The sequence below is a fragment of the Miscanthus floridulus genome, chromosome 7 (assembly GCF_019320115.1).
Source record: "Miscanthus floridulus cultivar M001 chromosome 7, ASM1932011v1, whole genome shotgun sequence".
Lineage (NCBI taxonomy): Eukaryota > Viridiplantae > Streptophyta > Magnoliopsida > Poales > Poaceae > Miscanthus > Miscanthus floridulus.
In genome coordinates this window covers 127,002,519-127,024,866 of record NC_089586.1, presented here as the reverse complement: position 1 = coordinate 127,024,866, position 22,348 = coordinate 127,002,519, and the positions used below count along the sequence as shown (strand labels likewise).

General features: G+C 45.6%; 1 protein-coding gene and 1 pseudogene across 1 annotated transcript; both read left to right on the top strand.

The window, feature by feature from the left end:
• Positions 1–7,956: 7,956 nt before the first annotated feature.
• Positions 7,957–9,914, top strand: LOC136464685 (putrescine hydroxycinnamoyltransferase 1-like; annotated as a pseudogene).
• Positions 9,915–18,883: 8,969 nt separating this feature from the next.
• On the top strand, positions 18,884–20,173 carry LOC136464684 (NADPH-dependent aldehyde reductase-like protein, chloroplastic). Its single transcript, XM_066463646.1, has one exon. It carries the CDS (start codon positions 19,093–19,095, stop codon positions 19,912–19,914), a length of 822 nt encoding a protein of 273 aa, XP_066319743.1. The 5' UTR covers positions 18,884–19,092; the 3' UTR covers positions 19,915–20,173.
• The last annotated feature ends 2,175 nt before the right edge of the window (positions 20,174–22,348 follow it).

The following is a 22,348-nucleotide window of genomic DNA, read 5'->3' as shown; positions in this document are numbered from 1 at the left end:
TATAAAATTTCAGGACCAATTTGCAGAGAATCACTTGTTCAAACAAAGAGAATCATATGCTAATTAAGTGATAAGTTCAAGTGTTCAACTAACAACACAAAACAAACACAAAGACAACATACACATATTGGGTAGTTTGGGTACCGGGGGATATTACCCGAATTACCCAAACTAATTTCGGGTAATCAGGATTGCTATCCGAGTTTAGGATCTGGTACCTCGGTTTCGAATAATTCGGGTACAGATAATGGGTATTGGATATTTTGGCCAGGCCTAGCCATGTTGAATCTTGCATAGGGCATAGTTTAGTAGTGCATACGGGGGTGTTTGGTTACTGCTGTTAAAGTTTAGCTCATATCACATCGGAGTTTGGACACAAATATAGATTAATTACGAAATTAAATGCACAGATTGAGACTAATTTACGAGATAAATTTTTAAGCATAATTAGTCTATGATTTGACAATGTGGTGCTATAGTAAACATGTGCTAATGATGAATTAATTATGTTTAATTAATTCATCTCGTGGAGTACTGACGGAATCTATAATTTATTTTTTATTAGTATGTGAATACCCCATACGACACTTCATGTGACATCCGATATGACACCTCTTAAACTTTAGTCCCTGTATCAAATAGCCCCTAAGCTAAAGGGGATAGTGTTCTAGAATAAAGTGTGTACACAAAACCTTTGGGAGACTCAACCAACACTAGCACGCCATCCACCAAGGTCTTTACAACGTAACTTTTGCTAGTATTTTTTTTTCTTACAAAATGTAGATATTCCCAGCTTTTCAAAGTAGAAGGTAACTTTGAACACTTCCAAAATTTGCATTTCAATTGCTGATTTTTTTCAAGTAAAAGTTTTATCTCTGATTTGTAGGTTGACACTGCTCCACTTTGATAATTAAGGATGGCAACAGGAATGACCCAATGTCGGACCCATAATAGCTCTGTTCGCTTCGCTGAAAAAACAAGTCAAAACACTGTTTCAGTTAATTTGTTGTGAGAGAAAAATACTGTTTCAGCTGAAAAATACGGATTATAAGATAAACGAACCGAGCCAATTTGTGTACACTCGGTGTCCCTATTCATGCGGGCACCGGATACCCCACATCTGGTGAGCCATGGCCAGCAGAAAACAACATTCAATGAACAATTAATTGAATAACAAGAATCCTAAAAAAATAATAGAATAACAAGCACGAAGGCATCATTTTTACAAATTCATACGGGCCTTATTTAGATCACCTCGAAATTCCAAGTTTTTTCACTCTCTCTTCATCACATCAATTTTTAGCCACTTGCATGGAGCATTAAATGTAGGTAAAAAATAACTAATTGTACAGTTTAGTTGAAAATCACGAGATGAATCTTTTGAGCTTAGTTGGTCCACGATTGGATAATATTTACTAAATAAGACGAAAATGCTACTATTTATCGGGTTGAAATTTTTTGCAATCTAAACATGGCCTAGCAACCTGCCATTGCTAGTTCGGCATAAATGTTTGTCAGAAGCCAGAAGAACTGGCCGTTGAACTAGGAAGCAAATTCTGAGAGCTATTATGTAGAGATGCAACGCCTGGCTGTACCAGCAATCATGCAAGACGAGCGAGACGAAAAAATTGCCAACGTCACTTAGGCCCATGGTTTAAGATTTTTAGAATTTCATCATTAAAAAAATCTTTACACGAGGGATCCGGTTGATTTTCAGAATTTAGGTGATAAGTTTAATCACTGATTTGTTGGACATAATCAAAAATATCTATGCGACAACCTACTCAGTACGGACAGAACTTTCATGAAACTCACTGAGACGGGCCTCTGAGCAACTTGGACAGTGATATGACCGCGTTTAGATCCAAAATTTTTTAGGTTTTGGTTACGGTAGCACTTTCGTTTGTATTTGGTAATTAATGTCTAATTATGAACTAATTAGGTTCGAAAGTTTCGTCTCGCGATTTCTCATCCAATTGTGCAATTAGTTTTTTTTCGTCTACATTTAATACTCCATACATGTGCCGCAAGATTCGATGTAATGGGTACTACGTAAAAAATTTTGGGAACTAAACATGCCGTAAATAGGGGGCCATGGCCGCCTCTGATTTTGATTGTTTATTTATAGAGTAATAAATGCTAACTGAGCCCTTGTTTAGTTGAGGTGAAAGTTGGAATTTGGCTACGGTAGCACTTTTGTTTTTATTTGGCAATTAGTATTTAATTATGGATTAATTAGGCTCAAAACGTTCGTCTCCCAATTTTCCACCAAACTGTGTAATTAGTTTTTTTTTCATCTACATTTAATGCTACATATATGCATCGCAAGATTCGATGTGATGGAAACTATAACACTTTTTTTGAACTTCTTTTGGAACTAAACACGGGATGAGATCAATGTTACCTGATCTGAGACCATGCAACAGGGGCCATGACACCGACTCGATGATAGATAAAGAAGGGTACCTATGGCATGGACCGATTCGATTCGAGCATTGTTCATGAATGAGTGGCTCTCGCGTCCTGAGAAGGACGTGGAGAATCTCGTCTTTAATTCAGCCCGTTCGGCTGGGATGGCTGGCTGGCTGGCTGGTGCTGGCGGCCAGTCCCCTCACGTGGGCATGGTAACTTTGTAACTAAACTCTCGGATGTTTTCTCCTTCATCACGGGGAGGTCTCTAGGATCCCCGCGCGTGCCGACGCGGTGGCCGACGGCACAAGGCGGTTATGCCGAGAAAACTAGGCTCGCTACGACAGAATTAAGGGACCGACCACCATCTACATCTAAACACGCAAGGATGGGTGGTGGTTAGGGACTCTGAGGCGCACCGTCGTGGGCTGCAGTGGCGAGCAGCTATCCGCGGTGGCGACGCGACTGTTCCGGCAAGCCTACGTACGCTCGGCAGAGCAGAAGTGGCGGATAAGCATCAGTGGCCCAACGTGGTGTGCGCCCTTCTGACGGTTGAAGTAGGGGAGTGCTGCGACGATCTGGCCACGTGCGAAACGTCGGGGCGGCGGTGCTCCAAGATGGACACCGACGTGTCACCACGCCGCCGATGAGTTCCCTGACCAAAATAGCACGAGCACCGGATGGAGGGAATCAAGGCGAGTTCAGGGTTACGAGCAATTAAACTGTTACCACTCCTACGGCCATACCCCCAACCCTCTGGTCACGGCGGCGCACATGCCCAGCGGCGAGGAGAAACCGAAATTAATCATTGACAGACCACGGCTGGGCTCGATGAGAATGCGACACCTAGCTAACTTGCTAAGCTACCCACCGGTAAGAGGAATTGGAATGGGAAGCCTCAGGCTGCTGATTAAGAAAGGGAGAGGGAGAGCGGTGCACTGCCACCGCCACATCGCGGGAAGCGGCCCCGACAGAGATGGCCCGGCCACGACCCGACGAGGCACGGCAGCGCTGGGATATGACCGCTCGAGCGAAGGATAGGCGGCGCGTCGGTTAGCGCTTGGACGGAGCCATTGAAGGTGTGCCCGCGTGCGGCCACGCGCACGCAGCAGCACGGCATCGTGATGCAATAAACTACGTACGACGTCGAGCTCGGGCTTGGTAGGTGGGTTGTACGGCTGAGGGTGAGCGCTGCAGTAACCAAAACAACAAGAGGACAAGGCGCAACCCTGCAAGTGCGCTTGGACAGCGCCACGATCGGCAGCGTCCCGAGCACGACGGAGAATGGCTGTGGCCACGCCTAGCCTGGCGGGCAGCCGACGCCACTTGGCTGGTCAGCGGGACAACGATCGCGGCCATAGGGTACGCCAGCCAACGCGCGGTGCAGTGCGTGGTAGCAGCGAACGACAGCAGTGTAGGTAGCCCGCGACGGCATGACATCGACCGCTGTGACCGCGTCCCTAGGCCCGAACGGTCGAACCATGTGCGAAGCACGAATTTTAAAGCATCAAAACCAACCGCTTAGAGCCCAGTTGAGATTAAAGCAAGAGGTCAAGATTCTAGTAGCCACTAAGTGCTTCTCGTCGAGCAACGAGCATGGCCGGGAGTGAGCATCGAGGGAGATAGAGAGGTGCCAACAGGAGCTCATCGCGTTGAACACCAGTTCCCAACCAATGCCCGAAACAAGATTGATAGCGTGTTCTAATAAAGTTAGGGCAATTTCTGCGACGTCACGACAACTCCAACTCATCTGTGGACTTCATCATGCTAAAGTACTCACTTCGATGCAATCAACAATACCAAAACATGCAGCTAGTGTTTAGACATTTTAGCTAGAATTTAAATGTCAAGATAGCATTGTCTTACTACTTTTCACATACTTAGAAAAGTTAGGGTTCAATTCAAACTAACAGCCATTAACACTTTTGTTATAATTTTTAAAAGGCCTAAACCCTATTAACTGCTACGAACAAGTATTTCATGCAATAGTCCATACCTTATACTAACCCATAGGAGCAAAGTATTTTAGCACCATTTAACTATTTTGCTCAATATAATTCGCCAAAAATGGTATTTTACACAATAGTTCAAGTGTTTGCCGACTTAACGAAAAGTGCTTATCTTAACGTCAAATTTGATTTTTTAGCTCCCAAAACACTAGTTAACAACATCTATTTTCTAAAAGTTAAAGTTGCATTTCCATCTACTAAACTTGTACTTCCATTTTTATTTAAGTACTAAATACAAGTTATGTTTGATCCTTGTTCATAGAAATTATTTTTCGCCTCGCGTGCGTTACAAAATTTTAAAACCCGAAAACTTGTTAGGCTAATCCTCCGCGGACCTAAATCTTGGTGCTAAGGAAACTCGTTACACCAGAGGTGTTACAAGGGAGCAACGCGACACCCAACGCAACTACGACCTAACCCATGCCCAAGAGCTTACTTAGATGCAACCAACAATAAAGGATATGAAACTAGTGTTTAAACATTTTAGTTAGAATTTAAACGTCAAAATGCATTGTCTACTACTCTTTCAAACTTAGAAAAGATAAGAGTTCAGTTTGAACTTAACAACCATGAACACTTTTACAACAATTTTTAAAAGGCCTAATCTTGATTAGCTTCAACCAACAAGTACTCCAAGCAATAGTCCATACTTTATACTAAACCATTGGAACAAAATATTTAAGCACTATTTAATTATTTTGCTCAATATAACTTGCCAAAAATAGTACTTTAATATAAGTTCAGATCTTTGCCGACTTAACGAAAAGGTTGATTTTAATTCCCAATTTGATTTTTGGAGCTCCCAAGAACATTAGTTAACTCGTTTATTTTCCAAAAATTAAAGTTACATTTTCACCTACACCACTTGCTCATCATATTTACATAAGCACTATACACAAGTTATATTTTATTTTTGTTTATAGAAATTATTTTTTGTACCAAACAATTAAAACTACTTATTTTATTCTTCTTGTTAGGATTTTCATTAGCACATTTACGCACTGAGTAAATTAACTTAGATATTTATTTGATTTCTCTCAACCATAAAAGTGAGTCGCGTAGGGTTTGTTTATCATTTCATGTGTGTTTTAAAATTTTAAAACTCGAGAACTTGTTTTGCTAATTTCTCTTAGGCCTTAACCTAGGTGCTAAGCAAGCCCGTAACTCCAGAGGTGTTACACCATTTTTCTAGTGAAAAAAGATGGCTTCTCCAAAACGGTTCTGGCTTCTCCGGAGGAGCCCTCTCAGACAACAGGCTTTTTGTTATGATATATGCAAGTTATTGAAGTCTACAAATGACTGTATGCTATGCATTGTATTTACTTACTCTCTCCATCCCAAATAAAATCAACTTCTAATGTTTGTCTTAAGTCAAAGTTTTTTTTATGTCCAATAGAATTAGAAAAAAAAATCAATATTTATGATACCAAATAATATATTTAGGTACACTATGAGATATATTTTCACAGAGTGTGCTTATTTGGTGTCATAGATATTTGTACTTTTGCTATAACTCAACCGACTTTTAAAAAGTTTGACTTAATACAACTCTAAAAGTTATTTTATTTGATTCCATAGAGAAGGTTAGTAGTAGCTAATTATGTGTTGGTTAGTAGTCTCTAACGTGACGATATGACTCAAATAAGCTAAGCTGAGGATAAGTTTTAGCTTATTTTTTAATGAGCCGAGCTATCATTAACTTAACAAGCACTAGAGAGAAACAACTTTCGATTCACACTTTTAGTCTCGATTGTTTTTTTATTCGGGATTAATGTGAGCATTAGTCCCGGGTCCAAATTTTACAGGCACCAAATGCCCTTTTAGTCCCGGTTGGTGTCACAAACCCGGATTAAAAGTCTCCCACCTGGGACTAAAGGTCCCCCACAAGTGAATTCAAAAGGAGAGCGTCCAGGACTTTGTTAGATATGTGTGCAGTTCAGTTGGTAAGGAAGCTACGAGGTAAGGGGTCTTGGGTTCGAATGTCACACAGTGCAAGAGCGGTCTTTTAGGATTTATAAACTAAACTATTTTTTTAGTTCTGATGATGGACTTTAATTCCGGTTGCGTGACCCAGGACTAAAGGCCCGGATCCGCAATCCCGGTTGAAAAAACAGGATTAAAACCCAGTTTCCAACCGGGATTGAAGCCCACTTGTGTACTAGTGAAGTCGAGCTAGCTCATTATCAATCCTCAGCTAGCAAGTCTATTAATTATCAAGTCCACCTCCTCCTGGAGCTCGTGGCGTTGTGTACTTGTTTCATGACATTGGCTGCAACAGCAAAATCATGCATGCAATAGCCAATAGCTAGCATCGATCTCCATCCATGAACACGATCGAAGATCGGCAAAACATAGCAATAGCATGCAGGTACTCGACGAGATGTGAATCGTGGATGCATGTCTCAGTTTGGCATAACTCTTCTTAACTTCGCGAGTTCGACTCATTCTAACATACCAACTAATAATAATGTGGCAGCTCGTGCAGTAGCAATGTCGAAAGATCCTTTTTGCCCGTGAAACCAACTTTTTTGCATTTTGGGTTCACCCTCACCGGCTCCTGCCCCTCGGGCCTGTCGAACGATCCTTTAATACCAGCCGACTAAATAAAAGTTGCAGCGGCAGTGTTCAGGGGCGGAGCTAGGATTTGAGCATAGGGGGCCTGCAAACCGGCAACAACCATGCATGTCAAAATATATACTCGCGATAAAGATGTACATAACACACAAATAAACGTTTATGTTGCGATACAAAAGAAAGCAGAAACAACTAAAAAATGAAGGGAGTTTAATTAGCCTCGTGCCTCTAACCTTTACCCGATCAATCTTAATCTTTGACCGAAAAAAGAATTACGGTAATAATAAGTAGTTAAATAGGGCCAAAACTAATTAGCACTGGATCCTAAATGTTAAATGGCAAAGAATCGGTCACTTGTCGTTTAGCCTCAAACAAAACGGTCACTTAAATGGTAGACGATTAAACGAAAACATTATGCCACTATGTAGCATTTAAATTTTAAATATTGACAAAACTCACTAATGCCAATTGAAGATCAATTTTGAAGGATTAAACAAGAAAAAGCACTGATTTCAATTAACTAGCTAATTAGAGTGTGTGGTACGGGGACAAATTAATGTTTGATAAGAAATAACGAAAACAAAAAGATATGGAGAAAATATTAGAAAGACCTAACTTTTATTTATCTAAAATACTATTAGATATTAATATGGAGTAAGAACAAAAAAATTATAGTACTAGTAGGCCCCGTTTGGCTTACCTTAAATCCGGTTTGTTCGGCTTCTTTTTTCAGCCGGAACAGTGTTTTTCTCTCACAACATTTCAGTCAGAACAGTGTTTTCCAACCAATTTCAGTCAAGTTTCAGCAAGCCGAACGGGGCCATGGTATCGTTAACTAGCTAATTAGATAATTAAGCACCTAATTTAGGGGGTGTATTATGGGAGTTATGGGAAGGTTTGGGGGTGCCAGGCCCCCCTCAGCCCCCCCCCACCCCCCCTCCCCTCCGCCACTGGCAGTGTTGAGGCCACCGATCCACCTCTCTCCTAGCACTAGCAGCAATGGCGGTGGAGACCCTCGAGTCCTGCATGGGGAAACCCAGCGACGCGGCGACGACGACGCCCATGCACGTGGTCTGGCTCTCCAACCTCGACCTGCTCGTGGCCAGGAGCCACACGCCCACCGTCTACGTGTACCGGCGGCCCAGCCCTGACGTCCCCGGCTTCTTCTCACCGGACGTCCTCAAGGCCGCCCTGTCCAAGGCGCTCGTCCCCTTCTACCCCCTCGCCGGCCGGCTCGCGCAGGACGGCGCTGGCCGCCCGGAGATCCACTGCACCGGCGACGGCGCGCTCTTCGTCACCGCGCGCGCCGACGTCACCCTCCAGGACCTCGCCGGCGGCGGCGGGTTCGCCCCGTCGGATGAGCTGCGGAAGATGCTTGTCCCCTCGGCTGCTGACGGCGAAGACCGCGCCGGCATCTTGGCCATGTTCCAGGTCACGTCGCGCCGTGATGATTTGATCAGTCAGACCGCACGTACGGATTAGTAGTAGTACTTTGTACGGACATGCAGCGCTAGCTGACGCTTGTTGCGTCTGCCTACGTATACGCAGGTGACGTCGTTCAAGTGCGGCGGGGTGTGCGTGGGCGCGGCGATCCACCACACGGCGGCGGACGGCCTCGCGGCGCTCGACTTCGTCAACACGTGGGCCGCCATCGCGAGCAAGGGCGTCGACGAGGCCGCGCCGCGCCCATGGCTGGACCGCACGGTCCTCCGCGCGCGCTCCCCTCCCGACGTGCGCTTCGACCGCAGCGAGTACGCCCGGCGCCGCGGCGGCGGTCCAAAGACAGCGAGGGTCCCGTTCGACTCCGCCATCCTGCGGTCCTGCCCATGTCCAAGACCCAGCTGGACGCTCTCAAGGCCGGCGGTGGCCAAGGCAATAAGAAGGTATCCACGTTCAAGGCCGTGGTCGCCCACGTGTGGCGGTGCGCGTGCATGGCGCGCGGGCTGGCGGAAGACGACGACACCCGCCTGTACATAACCACCGACGCGCGCTCCCGCGTCCACCCGCCGCTCCCGGCAGGGTACCTCGGCAACGCCATCTTCCGCGCGTCAGCGGTGGCCAAAGCGGGCGACGTCGTCTCGGAGCCGCTCGACGCCGTCGCGGGCAGGGTGTCCGGCGCCACCGCCCAGCTGGACGACGAGTACGTGCGGTCGCTGGTGGACTGCCTGGAGCAGGTGATGAGCGACGCGGCGGGGCTGCGCAAGGGGGAGTGGGTGATGCCGGAGACCGACCTGTGGGTGATAAGCTGGCAGGGGCTGCCCATCTACGACGCCGACTTCGGCTGGGGCCGGCCGGCGTTCATGGGCCGCGCGTGCCTCCAGTTCAGCGGCCTCGTGTACCTCGTCCCCGGCCCGGACGGCGACGGCCGCCTCGACGTTGTCGTGGCCACGGAGCCCAAGAGCCTGGCCAGGTTCAAGGAGCTGTTCTATGAGCTCATCAAGGGTGCAGGTGTTCCGTGCATGGCCGAATAAAGAGATAACATGCAGTTCTGTTGTACAACATCTCTGGCAAAATAAAGAGATAGCATGCAGCTCTATTGTACGTAGGCCTTGTTTAGATTGGGGTTAGAAATCAGTATTTGGCACTGTAGTACTTTCGTTTGTATTTGACAATTATTGTCCAATCATGGTCTAACTAGGCTCAAAAGATTCGTCTCGTAATTTACAATCAACTGTGTAATTAGTTATTTTTTTTATCTACATTTAATACTCCATGCATGTGTCTAAAGATTTGATGTGATAGAGACAGAGTGAAAAAACTTGCAATCTAAACAAGGCCGTAGTAGTTTTCTACTGGATCTGTTCTATGAGCTCAAGTGCTAGCTATAGCCGCATAAGCTGCTGTCTTTGTGCAGGTGCAATGCAACTCCTGAAATTGGTTCCTTGGTGTTCATGCTGATGTTCGCCGGACTTTTCCTTGCAACGCATTGCGTTTCTACTTTTTTTTTTACTGTACTGCTATCATGCAACGGTACGGTATACTACTGTTTTTATATTAATTAAGGAATAAAAGTAATCTGGCTTCCAACATCTACCAAGTGAATTAATGATAGTACGTAGCCGTCCAATACAAGTATCAGCTGGTACTAGACCAATCTCGTTAAAAATGAGAAAAAACACACCGAAACAAAGCTCAATAATGAGCCGACTCAACCACTCTCAAAAACTTAATCTTCAATCTTATTTTGGTATATCTCCGCTCAAACGTTCCGAAGACGTCACTGTGACCTCCATCAGACGACATCCTTCCTTCGGCCCTGTTTGGATCCAGGGTCTCTCTGTGGTGATCACGTGGCGCTCGATGCATGCATAATGCATTGCTGCTGTGCTAGTACTGCAGCATTTGGCAAAAGTAGGAGACCGTTCCTGGTCATGAAAAAGTGGGTGTGGGGTTGGGGGTGGTTGCAACTTTATTCGTTTTTTACGACACTCCCCTGCGGCCCTGTCCGAAAAATGTAATTCTCGTTTTTTTTAAATCAATTAACTTAAAGTTTGACTAAAATTATATAATAATTCACTAACAATTGTACTAAAAAATAAATACCATTAAATTAGAGACAAAGTATTAACATTATTTACTATAAACCCGAATAAAGTTACTTGTACATATCTTATGATTGCATTCATTCTTTCGTGGACGTGGACAGAGGGAATACCGACAACAATTATTCTGGTCTGATTGCCTAAACTTTATTTTAAAAGAAGCTACACATAAGATTCGGGTACGATTTGCAGAAGTCAGGCGAGTGGCATACAGATCAAAAGGAGAGAGGGACGCTAGAAAGGAGCAAGAAGACAAAAACAAACACAATAACTAAAACTACTTGCATGATGACAAAGCTACGTCAGGAAGAAAAGGCTCCACGCTTTCAGACTAATAGCCACGATGCGATGAGAAAACGATACGGTAAGCCTCGGGTCATAATATTATTACACAGAACAATGCTCAGTTGAAAAGGCTAACCAGTGAAAAAGTAGTTCCGCCTTGTATACTTCGATAGAGAGTATGCTGAACACACTATCGATAGACGGTTGCTTCACCCACACACACACACACACAAAAAAAAAAGCATAATGTTGCTTCGCATCGTCATGAGGACATGAGGTGATATATCATATTCTTTTTAGCATCGACTCCACTGCGGCTTGTCTAAAGATGTGAAGGAGTCAAAGCCGGCGAGCTAAAAATAGTGGCTTTATTAGTCCATAATTCATTTTGACAAAAAGATATGTAAAATAATTCTTTCTAGCCATGCTTGAAACTGTTTATCTGATCAGGATTTTCTAATAGGTTGTGATCCAAAAAATCTAAGCATGAAAAATCAGGGTGTTTGACAATCTTAATTATTATAACAACTCTAAGTGTAAAAACACCTTTATGTCTTCTTCTTCCTCAAACCACCGGACATTTCCTCCACCACTAGGGTTGCGTGAACAGAATCAAATATCAAGCCTCTTACACTCTGTCGACTCATGTGTGACACGCCCGGCCTTCAGCACTGCTCCTCCATCGACCCCGCAACCGTACGTCTGCCAGGCCCCGGCTGCAGCACCGCCTTCCATGGCCCACTACCGCCGCGGAGTGAAAGGGCGAGCATGGAGAGCATGGGCGGGCGAGCAGCTCGTCGGCTCCCCTGCACCGAGTGAGTGGAGAGGAGGGCCGGCTGACTGTGCACGGAGAGGACGGACGGGCGAGCGAGCGTGGAGGAGCGGCAAGAGGAGGAAAAACCTCCGTGGTGGAAGAAACGCGAGGTTTGCCTGCGGTATAGAAAAACGTGAGAGTGTACTGAAATGTCAGTTCTTTTCATCGCTGCGGTCCAACCAATCGAGAAATGATCATGCGTTTGGGTGAGAATCTAACCGATGTTGATCTAGAATTCGATTATAATAAAAAAAAGACAAACAGAGCCGATCTTTTGCTCTTTGATCGTGCCATCTATAGGTCCAGAGGACAAGAGCATCATGACAGCGATGCTGTATTCGAGAATTAATCTCATCCTTGTCACTGAAGACTTTAGAATTACTATTCTTCCTTGTGTTCCACGGGACATAACAAGTTTTTAGAAAAGCGAATAATCCCAGCGTCTATAGCATACACCAGTCAATTCTTACAAAGTTTTTTCAGCATAGTTAAGTTGTTAATTATCCAATAAAGGGAAAGAGCACATTGTAGAAGGAAAATTATAAGCAAAGTCCACACGTACGGGACGCAAGTTAGCACAACTCTCTTGATCTTAGGGTCCTCATCGTGTACAAGACTGTTTGTTCCCGAAAGTAACATGACACAAAAAGATGGAAGCACTGTTCAGCAACACCAAGCCCTCCTTTCGCCATGGGGAGGGAAGCATTCTCCATGCTAGTACGTACTTTACAGTTTACGCTGTCCACCTCAACAGCTTTCTTCACCAGTGAACAAGCTCTTTTCACCATCAGTCAACAACATGATAGCCCTCCTTAAGGCTCGTTGTTTCTTTTTGTTTCACAAGGGCATATGCATCAGTGGTACTCGTGGCAAGCTTTTCTCATCCTTGTGACTGAAGACTTCAGAGTTCCTACACTTCAATATGTTCGACGGGACTCAGGTTTTTAGGAATGAGAATAATTCCAGCCCTCTACTCTACATGATTACTACAAATTTTGTTGAAGCAACAATGTTATCATCTTCACAAGATTCAAAACACAGGATCAAGTGTTCTTTTGTAGTGAGGGGCTTTAAATTACATTCTTTCATAGGGTCATCTTGGTTGTGTTTAGTTCGCGAAATAAAAATTTTTGGATGTCACATCGGATGTTTCGGGATGTCGGAAGGGGTTTTCGGATACTAATAAAAAAAAACTAATTACATAGCTCGCCTGGAAACTGCGAGACGAATTTATTAAGCCTAATTAATCTATCATTAGCGCATGTTAGTTACTGTAGCATTTATGGCTAATCATGGACTAATTAGTCTTAAAATATTCGTCTCGTGATTTCCAATCAAACTATGCAATTAGTTTTTTTCACCTATATTTAATACTCCATACATATGATGCAAGATTCGATGTGATAGTTTGAGGTGAAAATTTTTGGAACTAAACCAGGACCCAGATGAATGGAGAGGAGTGGCCCAAGTTCATCAAAACTCACGAGTAGCACTGTGGCAGAATGGGTCAATCAAACGTCTAGGTAAGGGTGACTGACTGACTGACTGCGTGAGGACCCCAGGAGGACACTACACTAGCGACAGAGGTGTCCGGTTTCAAAGTATCTGGCGCCGGAAGAATAATATAATCCATTATTAATAAGGCGTGAGAGCCACACCGAATAATGAACAGTGAATAATGAAGATCAGCCCAGAAGCGAGAAGACAGCCATGCATGCTAACTATACCAATTACCATTACGAACTACAGTACCACTTTTGTTTCGTTGTGGACAGAAGGAATCTCAGCCCATACGCCATGTTCGTTAGGCTTATAAGCCACACTTTTTCGGTTAACGAATACTATTTTTTTCTCATAATAAATCAGTTAATGATATTTTCAGCCATGACTTATCAGCCAAGCAAACAGGACAATATATGTTCCAAAACCGGGATACTATTAGGGATGTCATCTCCAAAATCATCAACTTCAGAAATTATGGATAAAGATAGTACGGTGGAAGGAGGCAACGTGACACTCAGAGATTGTGGCCACGCACCATGATACAAGCATATATTATATTTATATGACTTGTTATGGACAGATTTTTTTTCTAATAAATCTGTCAGATTTCTATACGTTTTATTGCGCTTTAGGATCTATACTATAATTGCCTACTGGGTCGCATTTATAAAAAAATAGCAGGAATGGAGTTGGAACTTACGAATAGGCTGTGCCGTTTAAGGTAGGCCAACGATCTTACGACACGAAATATTTTGGATCGTGTTGCAACATAGCACGAACGCAACGATCCTGTCATGTCTAGAATCTTGGCACGATGGGTTGTATAGCCTGGCCTGTTTTTTGGTTGTGCTTAGGCCAACATGGCACGAAAATAGCACATAGGCAAATGCAATCTTCTAGTATTTACTATACTAACTCTCATGTAATTTTTTGATAAATTATAAAAATTATCGAAACTCTCATGAAATACTACATATAAAATATATGTTTGTATATGCCATAAGCGGACAAAGAAAACTAATGAAGATCTTTTGAGGGCCGCGTTTGGACAAACATGACGCAAAGACATACCATAAGTCGTGCTTAGGTCGAATCAAAGACATGTCTTGCCACGACAAGGCTCGACATGCATGCCTCGCGTGCCTAGAGGTCACGACGTTCTAGAGCCGAGGAACGTAAAGTCAATGCACAAGCCAGTAGCTTTAGATCAGAAGGCATGATTAGAGAGAAAAGTTGGTCCTCTTTTGCTTTGAGCCTTTGAGAATAATGGTTGTAGTATCGCCAGCAAAATGCAAAACACTATTGAATTCAGGTTCTTTGCTGAGTGTCTGAGGCACTTGGTAAAGACCAAATTGCAATCGGCAAAGCCTTTGCCGAGTGCGACACTCGACAAAGAACACACGGAAAAAATTAATCGGCAAAGCCCTCTTTACCGAGTGTCTTTTATCGGGCACTCGGCAAAGACTTTGCCGAGAGCCCCGGGGTCACTCGGCAAAGAAAAGCGACCGTCACGGCGCCGGCCCCATTGACGGTCGCTTTGCCGAGCGCCAACCCTGCAGGCACTCGACAAAGATTTTATATTTTTTTTAAAAAAAAATTCTTTGCCGAGTGCCCTCTATCCGGCCCTCGGCAAAGATGTTTTATTTTTTTTCTAAAAACCTTTTGCCGAGTGCCCCCCTGGTCGACGCTCGGCAAAGTTTGAATTTTTTTTTTAAAAAAATTCTTTGCCGAGTGCCCTCTGGCCGGCACTCGGCAAAGTTTGATTTTTTTAAAAAAAAATCTTTGCCGAGTGCCATGGTCATGACACTCGGCAAAGCTGAAAAAATGGTTTTCCAAGCGCCCATTTTTTCAGCTTTGCCGAATGCTGTGACCATGGCACTCGGCAACGGGGTCCTTTGCCGAGCAACACTCGACAAAGTGTCCCAAAACGATAATTTTTAAATTTTTTTACATTCCATCATGACAAATAAATTCATACAAACATATATCACATATATATCTCATTCATCGCATATATATCTCATCCATCACATCTATATCTCATCCATCCACACATCCATCCGCACATATCACATCCATCACAATATATATCACATATATAATAATAAGTGCTCAAGTCCATCCAAATAAATCCACAAGTCCTTCAAAGTCCACAAGTGCATCACAAGTATATCACAAGTCCATCACCAAGTGAACAACAAATAAAAAAAATACAACGTGCACTCATCTCGGCCACTGCGACTCATCATTCGGAGGTGCATGAGGTGGATTATTCGAACCACCGTCAGATGGAGACTGCACAAAGAAGAAAAAAGATTGCATGTGAGACAAGATTATTTGGATAGCTAATCTAGGAAGGTAGAGGCCATACAAGCAAAGCACAAGCGAAAGTAAAAAACTTTCATACTCATAGGAGTAGCTGCAGCTGCAGGACGCGGAGGCGGAGGTGGAACCAACAGCCCAGCTGGCAGAGAGAAGCCCACACGTTGCCTAAGCCCTTGTAGAAACTCTGTAATATCCGTCAGCCTCTGCGCCTGGGCCTACCGCTTGGCCCGCTCAGCCTCCAGCTGGGCCGCCATTCTCTGCTGCCCGGCCTCCAGCTCCTGACGTTGCCTCATTTCTTGTTCCAGCCGGGCCTGCAATATTTCACTCTAATGTTTCAGTAATGCAAAGTTAATTAAGATGTGTAAAGATCAATGTATGACGAGTAAAATAGGAATAACCTCGAGTGCGTCGACCCGGTGCTGTGCAGCGGTCGGCCATGTGCGAATGGTCGGGCTCTCGCTTGTGCTCCGTGCTCGAATCTGGGAGAGAGAGGGAGTAGAGGTCGTGTCGATGATGCCGTCGCCAAGCCAGAACCGCCCATGCTTCTTGCCTTGCCCCGCCCTCATGACGGCCTCTCCATCGAAGCCCTGGGTGCTCGGATCGTGGTCTGACCCATGGAGCGACCTCACCACCTCAGTGTACTCACTGATGCGGGAGTAGACGCTCGGGGTTCGTGTATGCCTCGGGGGGGGTCCTCTAGGTTGAAGGAGACGTCGGACATCGCCTTGCCCTTATGGGCCATACACCATGCCTGGAAGTCCTAGCAAGCCGGGCCACTATGTGACGCCGACCGCGAGAAAGACAGCACGATGATTAGAAATCAGACAGAACTGAGCGTCACAATAGATAAATGAATTCGCGTACCCATGTTTGTTTGTATCCGGCGAGGCTGCGGTTGCCTTGATGGTGTGCTGGACCTTGCATCTGCAAACGACTGTCCCGGGCATCCCTGTGCATCTTGAGGTACTTCTCCATGAACCACCTCTCCATCATCATCGCCCAGCACTCGGGATATGCTTGGCACCACCAGAGAATCATCTACACATCATCAAGTATTGGACATATAAGAAGATCAAATTCAACCAACTTAATCTCAAGACGAATCAATATTGATGTTCTTCATTTACCTCAAGGTACTGCTCCCGGGTCAGCTGCATCTCTCTTGCGTCTTTCTTGGTTTTCCTCTCTCCAAGCTTCGACCCGTAGTAGGTTACGATGGCCTGGATGCGCACCACGTGATGCATGCCGGTGACGAGTTTTTTATAGGCTTTGGTAGTCACCTGCTTCGCCCTGGCCTTAAATCCCTCCTCGCATCTGTAATAAGTCCGCATACAAAAGCGATGTATCCATTCATTATTTCAAGAAAAGTCCAATGAATGCGACGTATTGAGCAATGTTGTGCGAGGGAGACTTACCCAAAACTCTGCCTTCACCCGTGCCGCCTTGTTGGGGTACTCCGCATCGAGGGCGATGGCGTAGTGGCCAAACGAGTAGGCCGGCTCCGTCTTCGATGCGTACGTGACAATGCGGGGGAAGTGTTGCCTGCACAGAAGACCCAGGATGCCATTGACTAGCCGTACGCTACCACCCGACACAACCACCCAGTTCCTACACAAGTGATTAAGAAAAATTATTAGTTTTTTCATCATATCATATGAAGTAGTGGTGATAATATATAAAGTTACTTACTTTTGCCCTTCGGGGCGAATCACTGGGTGTTGGTGAGGAAGCGAAACCTATAGGAGGCTCGCGGGACCTCGCAAGTAGACACTCGAAGAGGAGTCGGAGGAAGCAGAACCCGTGCCTGTCACCACCTCCTCCTCCTCGTCCGTCTGCCGAACCAGCTCCTCGTCCGACTCGTCCACGGGCGCCACCTCCTCCTCTAGCTCCTCCTCACGCGGCGTGGGAGGAGACGGCCCCCTCCTACGGCTGGCGGTCCTCCTCCTCCTGTCTGATCCCTCCGCCGCCCCCTCCGCCTCCTCCTGCAGCCGACGTGGTCTTTGATAAATCGAGTTCACGGATCTATGACGATCGCCCGCCATCTTTGTCCAATCACCTGCAATAAAAAAGAAAAACAAGACGTAATTAGAAATAGATGCAAAAATGAACAAAACATAATTACAAAAAACATAGTAATACATGTATTAGAAATATATGCAAAAATGAATAAAACATAATTACAAAAAACATAGTATTACATGTATTAGAAATAATCTTCATGATTGAGATTAGCTGGATCATAGGTCTCGTCATCACTATCAACATTGTTCAACTCATCAACACTATCCGAAGGAGGAATGTTGTCTTCATTGTCATTGCCTAAACGTAATCGCTCAAGCATTTGTATGTCCTGGTTTATAAGCATCGTACGTGATAACGTGCACGAAATCTTCTGAAATTTTTATCATAGCCTCCACATACGATATCACGACCTCTCAACAAGTTTCATGATTTTCAGACTTCGTTTGCTTTTTATAGAATTTAAAAACACTTCGCACGCAAGTTCGCGGTCATGTTTCGTGAACAAGATGTCCGAAATTTCGGGTCCGTTCCTGGATACGGCCTCACACTACACTCAGTAACATGACTATCATTTTTTGAATCATTAAATTCCATTATTCGTACCACTTCAAATTTATATTTTTCGAAAAAATTCAAGTAAACGAAATAAAATAACTAAATATATCAAAAAGCCACAAAAAATCTCCAAATTCTAACGAGGAGTTCCTGGTACTTTAAAAGAGCTGCACAAAAAAATTGGAGGCCAAAAACAAAAAAAACTTTACCGAGTGCCAAGAATAAGGCACTCGGCAAAGGGGGTCTTTGAATTTTTTTTAGAAATTTTCTCTTTGCCGAGTGCCTTCACAGGGGCACTCGGCAAAGACATTTCAAAAAAAATATTGAATCTTTGCCGAGCGCCGTGTCAGGGGCACTCAGCAAAGTATTTTCAAAAAAAATCTTTGCCGAGTGCCTAACAGCAGGCAGTCGGCAAAGAAGGACGTGGCCGAACACCGTTACACGGGGCAGCCTATGCCGAGTGCCACACTTTTGATGAGAGCCTGGCACTCGGTAAAGAAATCCTTTGCCGAGTGCCATTTTTTGCCGAGTGCAATTCTTTGCCGAGTGCGGCACTCGGCAAAGAAGGTCTTTGCCGAGTGCCCGATTTTTAACACTCGGCAAAGACCCTGTTTCCAGTAGTGAAACCGGACAAGGTGCTCCCTGAACAACTGGGTGCTCAAACCTCGAAGACACAATTTCACTCGAAGCAGCATTGAGCATCTGCCGTAAAACGTCGGCCTAGGGAGATAGGGCATCTCCTTGCCATGAATGTCGCCGTCTTCTTCTTTTTCTTCTTCTTCTACTTGAAGATCTAGAAGTACAATTAAGTAATACTCCAGATGTTTGGCTCGCGTGGATAAAATTTGTTGAACCCAAAGTCTCCATTTTGTAGCTAGGGAAGTTGAAGTTTTTAGCTTTATTAGCTTGGTGGGCGCTGTACAAGTTCAAGAAACTATAGTGCAAATGATGAGTTGCATTCTGCTTATAAAAGCGGCTCGATGGACGCTTCTGAGTTCGGACCACTTACACACACAGCCAAAGGCAGTAACTGGGACGTAGCCTGGTAGATAACATGTTCCCACAGGCACAGATGAATCCAGCGCACGAGCCTCTTGCAGGCCGGGTGGCCATCGTGACGGGAGGCTCCGGGGGCATCGGCTCCGCGGTGGCCACGCACCTGGCGTCGCTCGGCGCCCGCGTCGTCGTCGGCTACATCGGCGACTCGGCCCCCGCGGACCAGCTCGTGGCGTCTCTCAACTCCTCGTCCGCCCCCGCCCCCGCCGACAACGACTCCAGGCCGCCGCCGCGCGCCGTGGCGGTGTCCGTGGACGTGTCGGACCCGACGCAGGTGGCGCAGCTGTTCGACGCGGCGGAGGCGGCGTTCGGCCCGGACCTGCACGTGCTGGTTGCCGCGGCGGGGGTGCAGGACGCGTCGTACCCGCGGATCGCCGACACGTCGCCCGAGCAGTGGGACCGCGCGTTCGGCGTGAACGCGCGGGGCACGTTCCTGTGCTGCCGGGAGGCGGCGCGGCGGCTGTCGCGCGGCGGCGCGGGCCGCATCGTCACCTTCTCGTCCTCCAACGTGGCGTCGCTGAGGCCAGGGTACGGCGCGTACGTGGCCACCAAGGCGGCCGTGGAGGCCATGACCAAGGTGCTGGCCAAGGAGCTCGGCGGGACGGGGATCACGGCCAACGCCGTCGCGCCGGGGCCCGTCGCCACTCCCATGTTCTACGCGGGCAAGTCGGAGGAGCGCGTGGCCGCCGCCGCCCGCGAGTGCCCCATGGGGAGGGTCGCCGAGCCGGCGGACGTGGCGCCCGTGGTGGGATTCCTTTGCACCGATGCCGCCGGGTGGATCAACGGGCAGGTCATCCGAGTCAACGGCGGCTACGTGTAACGGTTTAAGGAGCCTAGCTAGCTTGTGTGGGACTGGGAGCTGGACGTACGGGTTTCATGCATACAGTATGCATCATGTTCGCCCTAAACAAAACTCTGCTGTGCTTCGTTCGCAGTGTCACTAACCATGGCGCCGGACAAGACAATTGTACGAACTCCTTTTCCTCAATAAAAAAAGGTGTGAGAAGACTTTTATAGTGTGCATTATTTTTTTTAGCAAAGAGAAAGCTTTATTAACTAGACATAATTACAATCGGCCTCGAGAAGGTTCCAAGCACACGCAGAAGCTAGTTCTTGCCAGGCCACAGAATGTTTGCATCGTCTAGCTAATGAAGTTAAAGCATTTGTTACTTGGTTGCGGTCTCTCTCTTTTTTTGGAAAATCTTCCATTCACTCATCGTTTGAGCCATTCCTTTGAACTCCTCTATAATTAAGCTAACACTGTGCATTACATTTGTGTGCCTTTCAGTGTGTGATTGAGGTTGAGGATTATAAAGCAAAAGTGCAACAACGACATTGTCCTGCTGGCGAAAGAAAATATAATACGTCAATATCGGACCCTCACGAGCTGGAGGATGTGATAGGAAACCAACTCAGGCCTTGGTCGGTTGTTGTCAAAATCAAAGTGATTGAAGGGGATTGGAGAGGGTTGAGGGAGATGACTCGTAGAGGGTTTAATTCTCCTCTATCCTTCCGATTCTCTTGGTTTTGGATCAAACGAACAGGTCCTCAGAGGAAGACGTTAAGGGTGTCCTCAATGGAGAGGAGCAAAACGCTAGCGACTTGAGCTCTAGAAATAATAAAAAAAACAGAACCGGAGTGAAGAGGCGTGTGAGCTATGAGAGAGCATTTCTTGAGAGACATGCGAGACTAGCGATTTGGCACTCGATAGCGCGTTCATCCAAGCCAATAAAATTCATTTCATGCTAGCAATTTGGCTCCCGTTTGGGAGAAGTGAACCATCGACACGTACTGAAAGCGAGGAAAGTAGCTTAGGGCCGGGGACCCAAACCCAACTACCATACATGTTTAAAGTTCAGCAACACCAAAATCATCAAGAGAATAAAGACCTTCTGATGTGTAGCTAGACGGATTTCAAGACGTTTGCTTTGCACCTAAAAAAGTTCCCTAGTCGTGGCAAGTGGCAAATCCTTAGCTTTCAGGCATTCGATTTCGAACGCATGCAAACAATCACAAATAAACATGTCTTTACTCCTTAGCACTTGTTTAGATGCAGCCCCGATCTGTCACGTCTATCCGATATGCGCATCTGACGAGGCGCTTAAAATTGAACGTCTAGGAATGATGTTTGGCTCACACAGTTTTACCACGCCATCATTTAAATGTTAAACGGCCTTGCAGTCCATGACTATTGGCCAGAAGACACAAATATGAGCAGAGAAATCATATATGCAACAAGAAACGCCACTTAAAGGTAAAACAAAAAAAAAACACTTATTATAAGGATATTAAAAAAACGCCACTTAAGGCAACCACATGCGTTTAAGCGACCACCTGGATGATCCTAGCTAGTACTGTTCCTCCGGTGAACAAAATTAATTGTACCACTTGCGGAAAAAAATGTTCCTTCCATGGTAAAAAAAAAAAATTGTTCCGTCGTTGATGAAAATGGAAATATCCCATCAGTGTTCGTTCAGCATATAAGAACAAAAATTTCATCCATGGGCAAAATTTGTTCCATCGGTGAAGAAAGAATGTTACATCTATCGGTAAACAAAAGCTTTTCCATCGGTAAAAGGAAAAAAAAACACTCCAGATCTTTTTTTAGGGGAACTCGAGATAACAAATGTATTTGCCTTCTTCATTCGGTTCTTCCTCTTCTACGGCGACCAGATCCTTTTCTTCTCCAGTAGCAGCCCATATCCTGGCGAGTTCCCTCTCGTCATCAAACTCTGACTCTTAGCCCATGAGGCCACATGGCCCACACACCCTTACAAAAGTATGGGACCCTTTTCATACTTAACCGGGATAACTAATTCCTCCTTCGGCATGTCAAGGTGACAAAAGTCTAGGAGGGACTTATCGACGTCCGGCGCGCGAGTGCGTATGGACGTCGGTCCTTCCTAAAGCCCGCCCACCACACGTACGAAATAGAATGGAACCCCGCCCATCCCTACCTATAAAAGGGAATAGAACGAAACCCGCCCCTGTCCTCCGCTCCCCACCGCGTTCCTGTCCCCCCTTCCCCAACGCACCCCGTTCCCCCAACGCACCTCTGTCCCAAAAGAGAATGAAACACTTCAAGTGCAACATTACAAACATACGGAAAAACTATATAGTGCAACATTGGGATATAAATATTGTAATATTGCAAAAATATGTAGTGCAACATTGAAAAACATACACTGCAACATCGAAAATATGTACTGCAACAACAAAAAATATGTACTGCAACATCGAAAAAATATGTACTG

What these genes read in the sequence shown, in the direction of transcription:
- LOC136464684 (XM_066463646.1), top strand. Translation starts at nt 19,093, where the DNA reads ATGTTCCCACAGGCACAGATGAATCCAGCGCACGAGCCTCTTGCAGGC.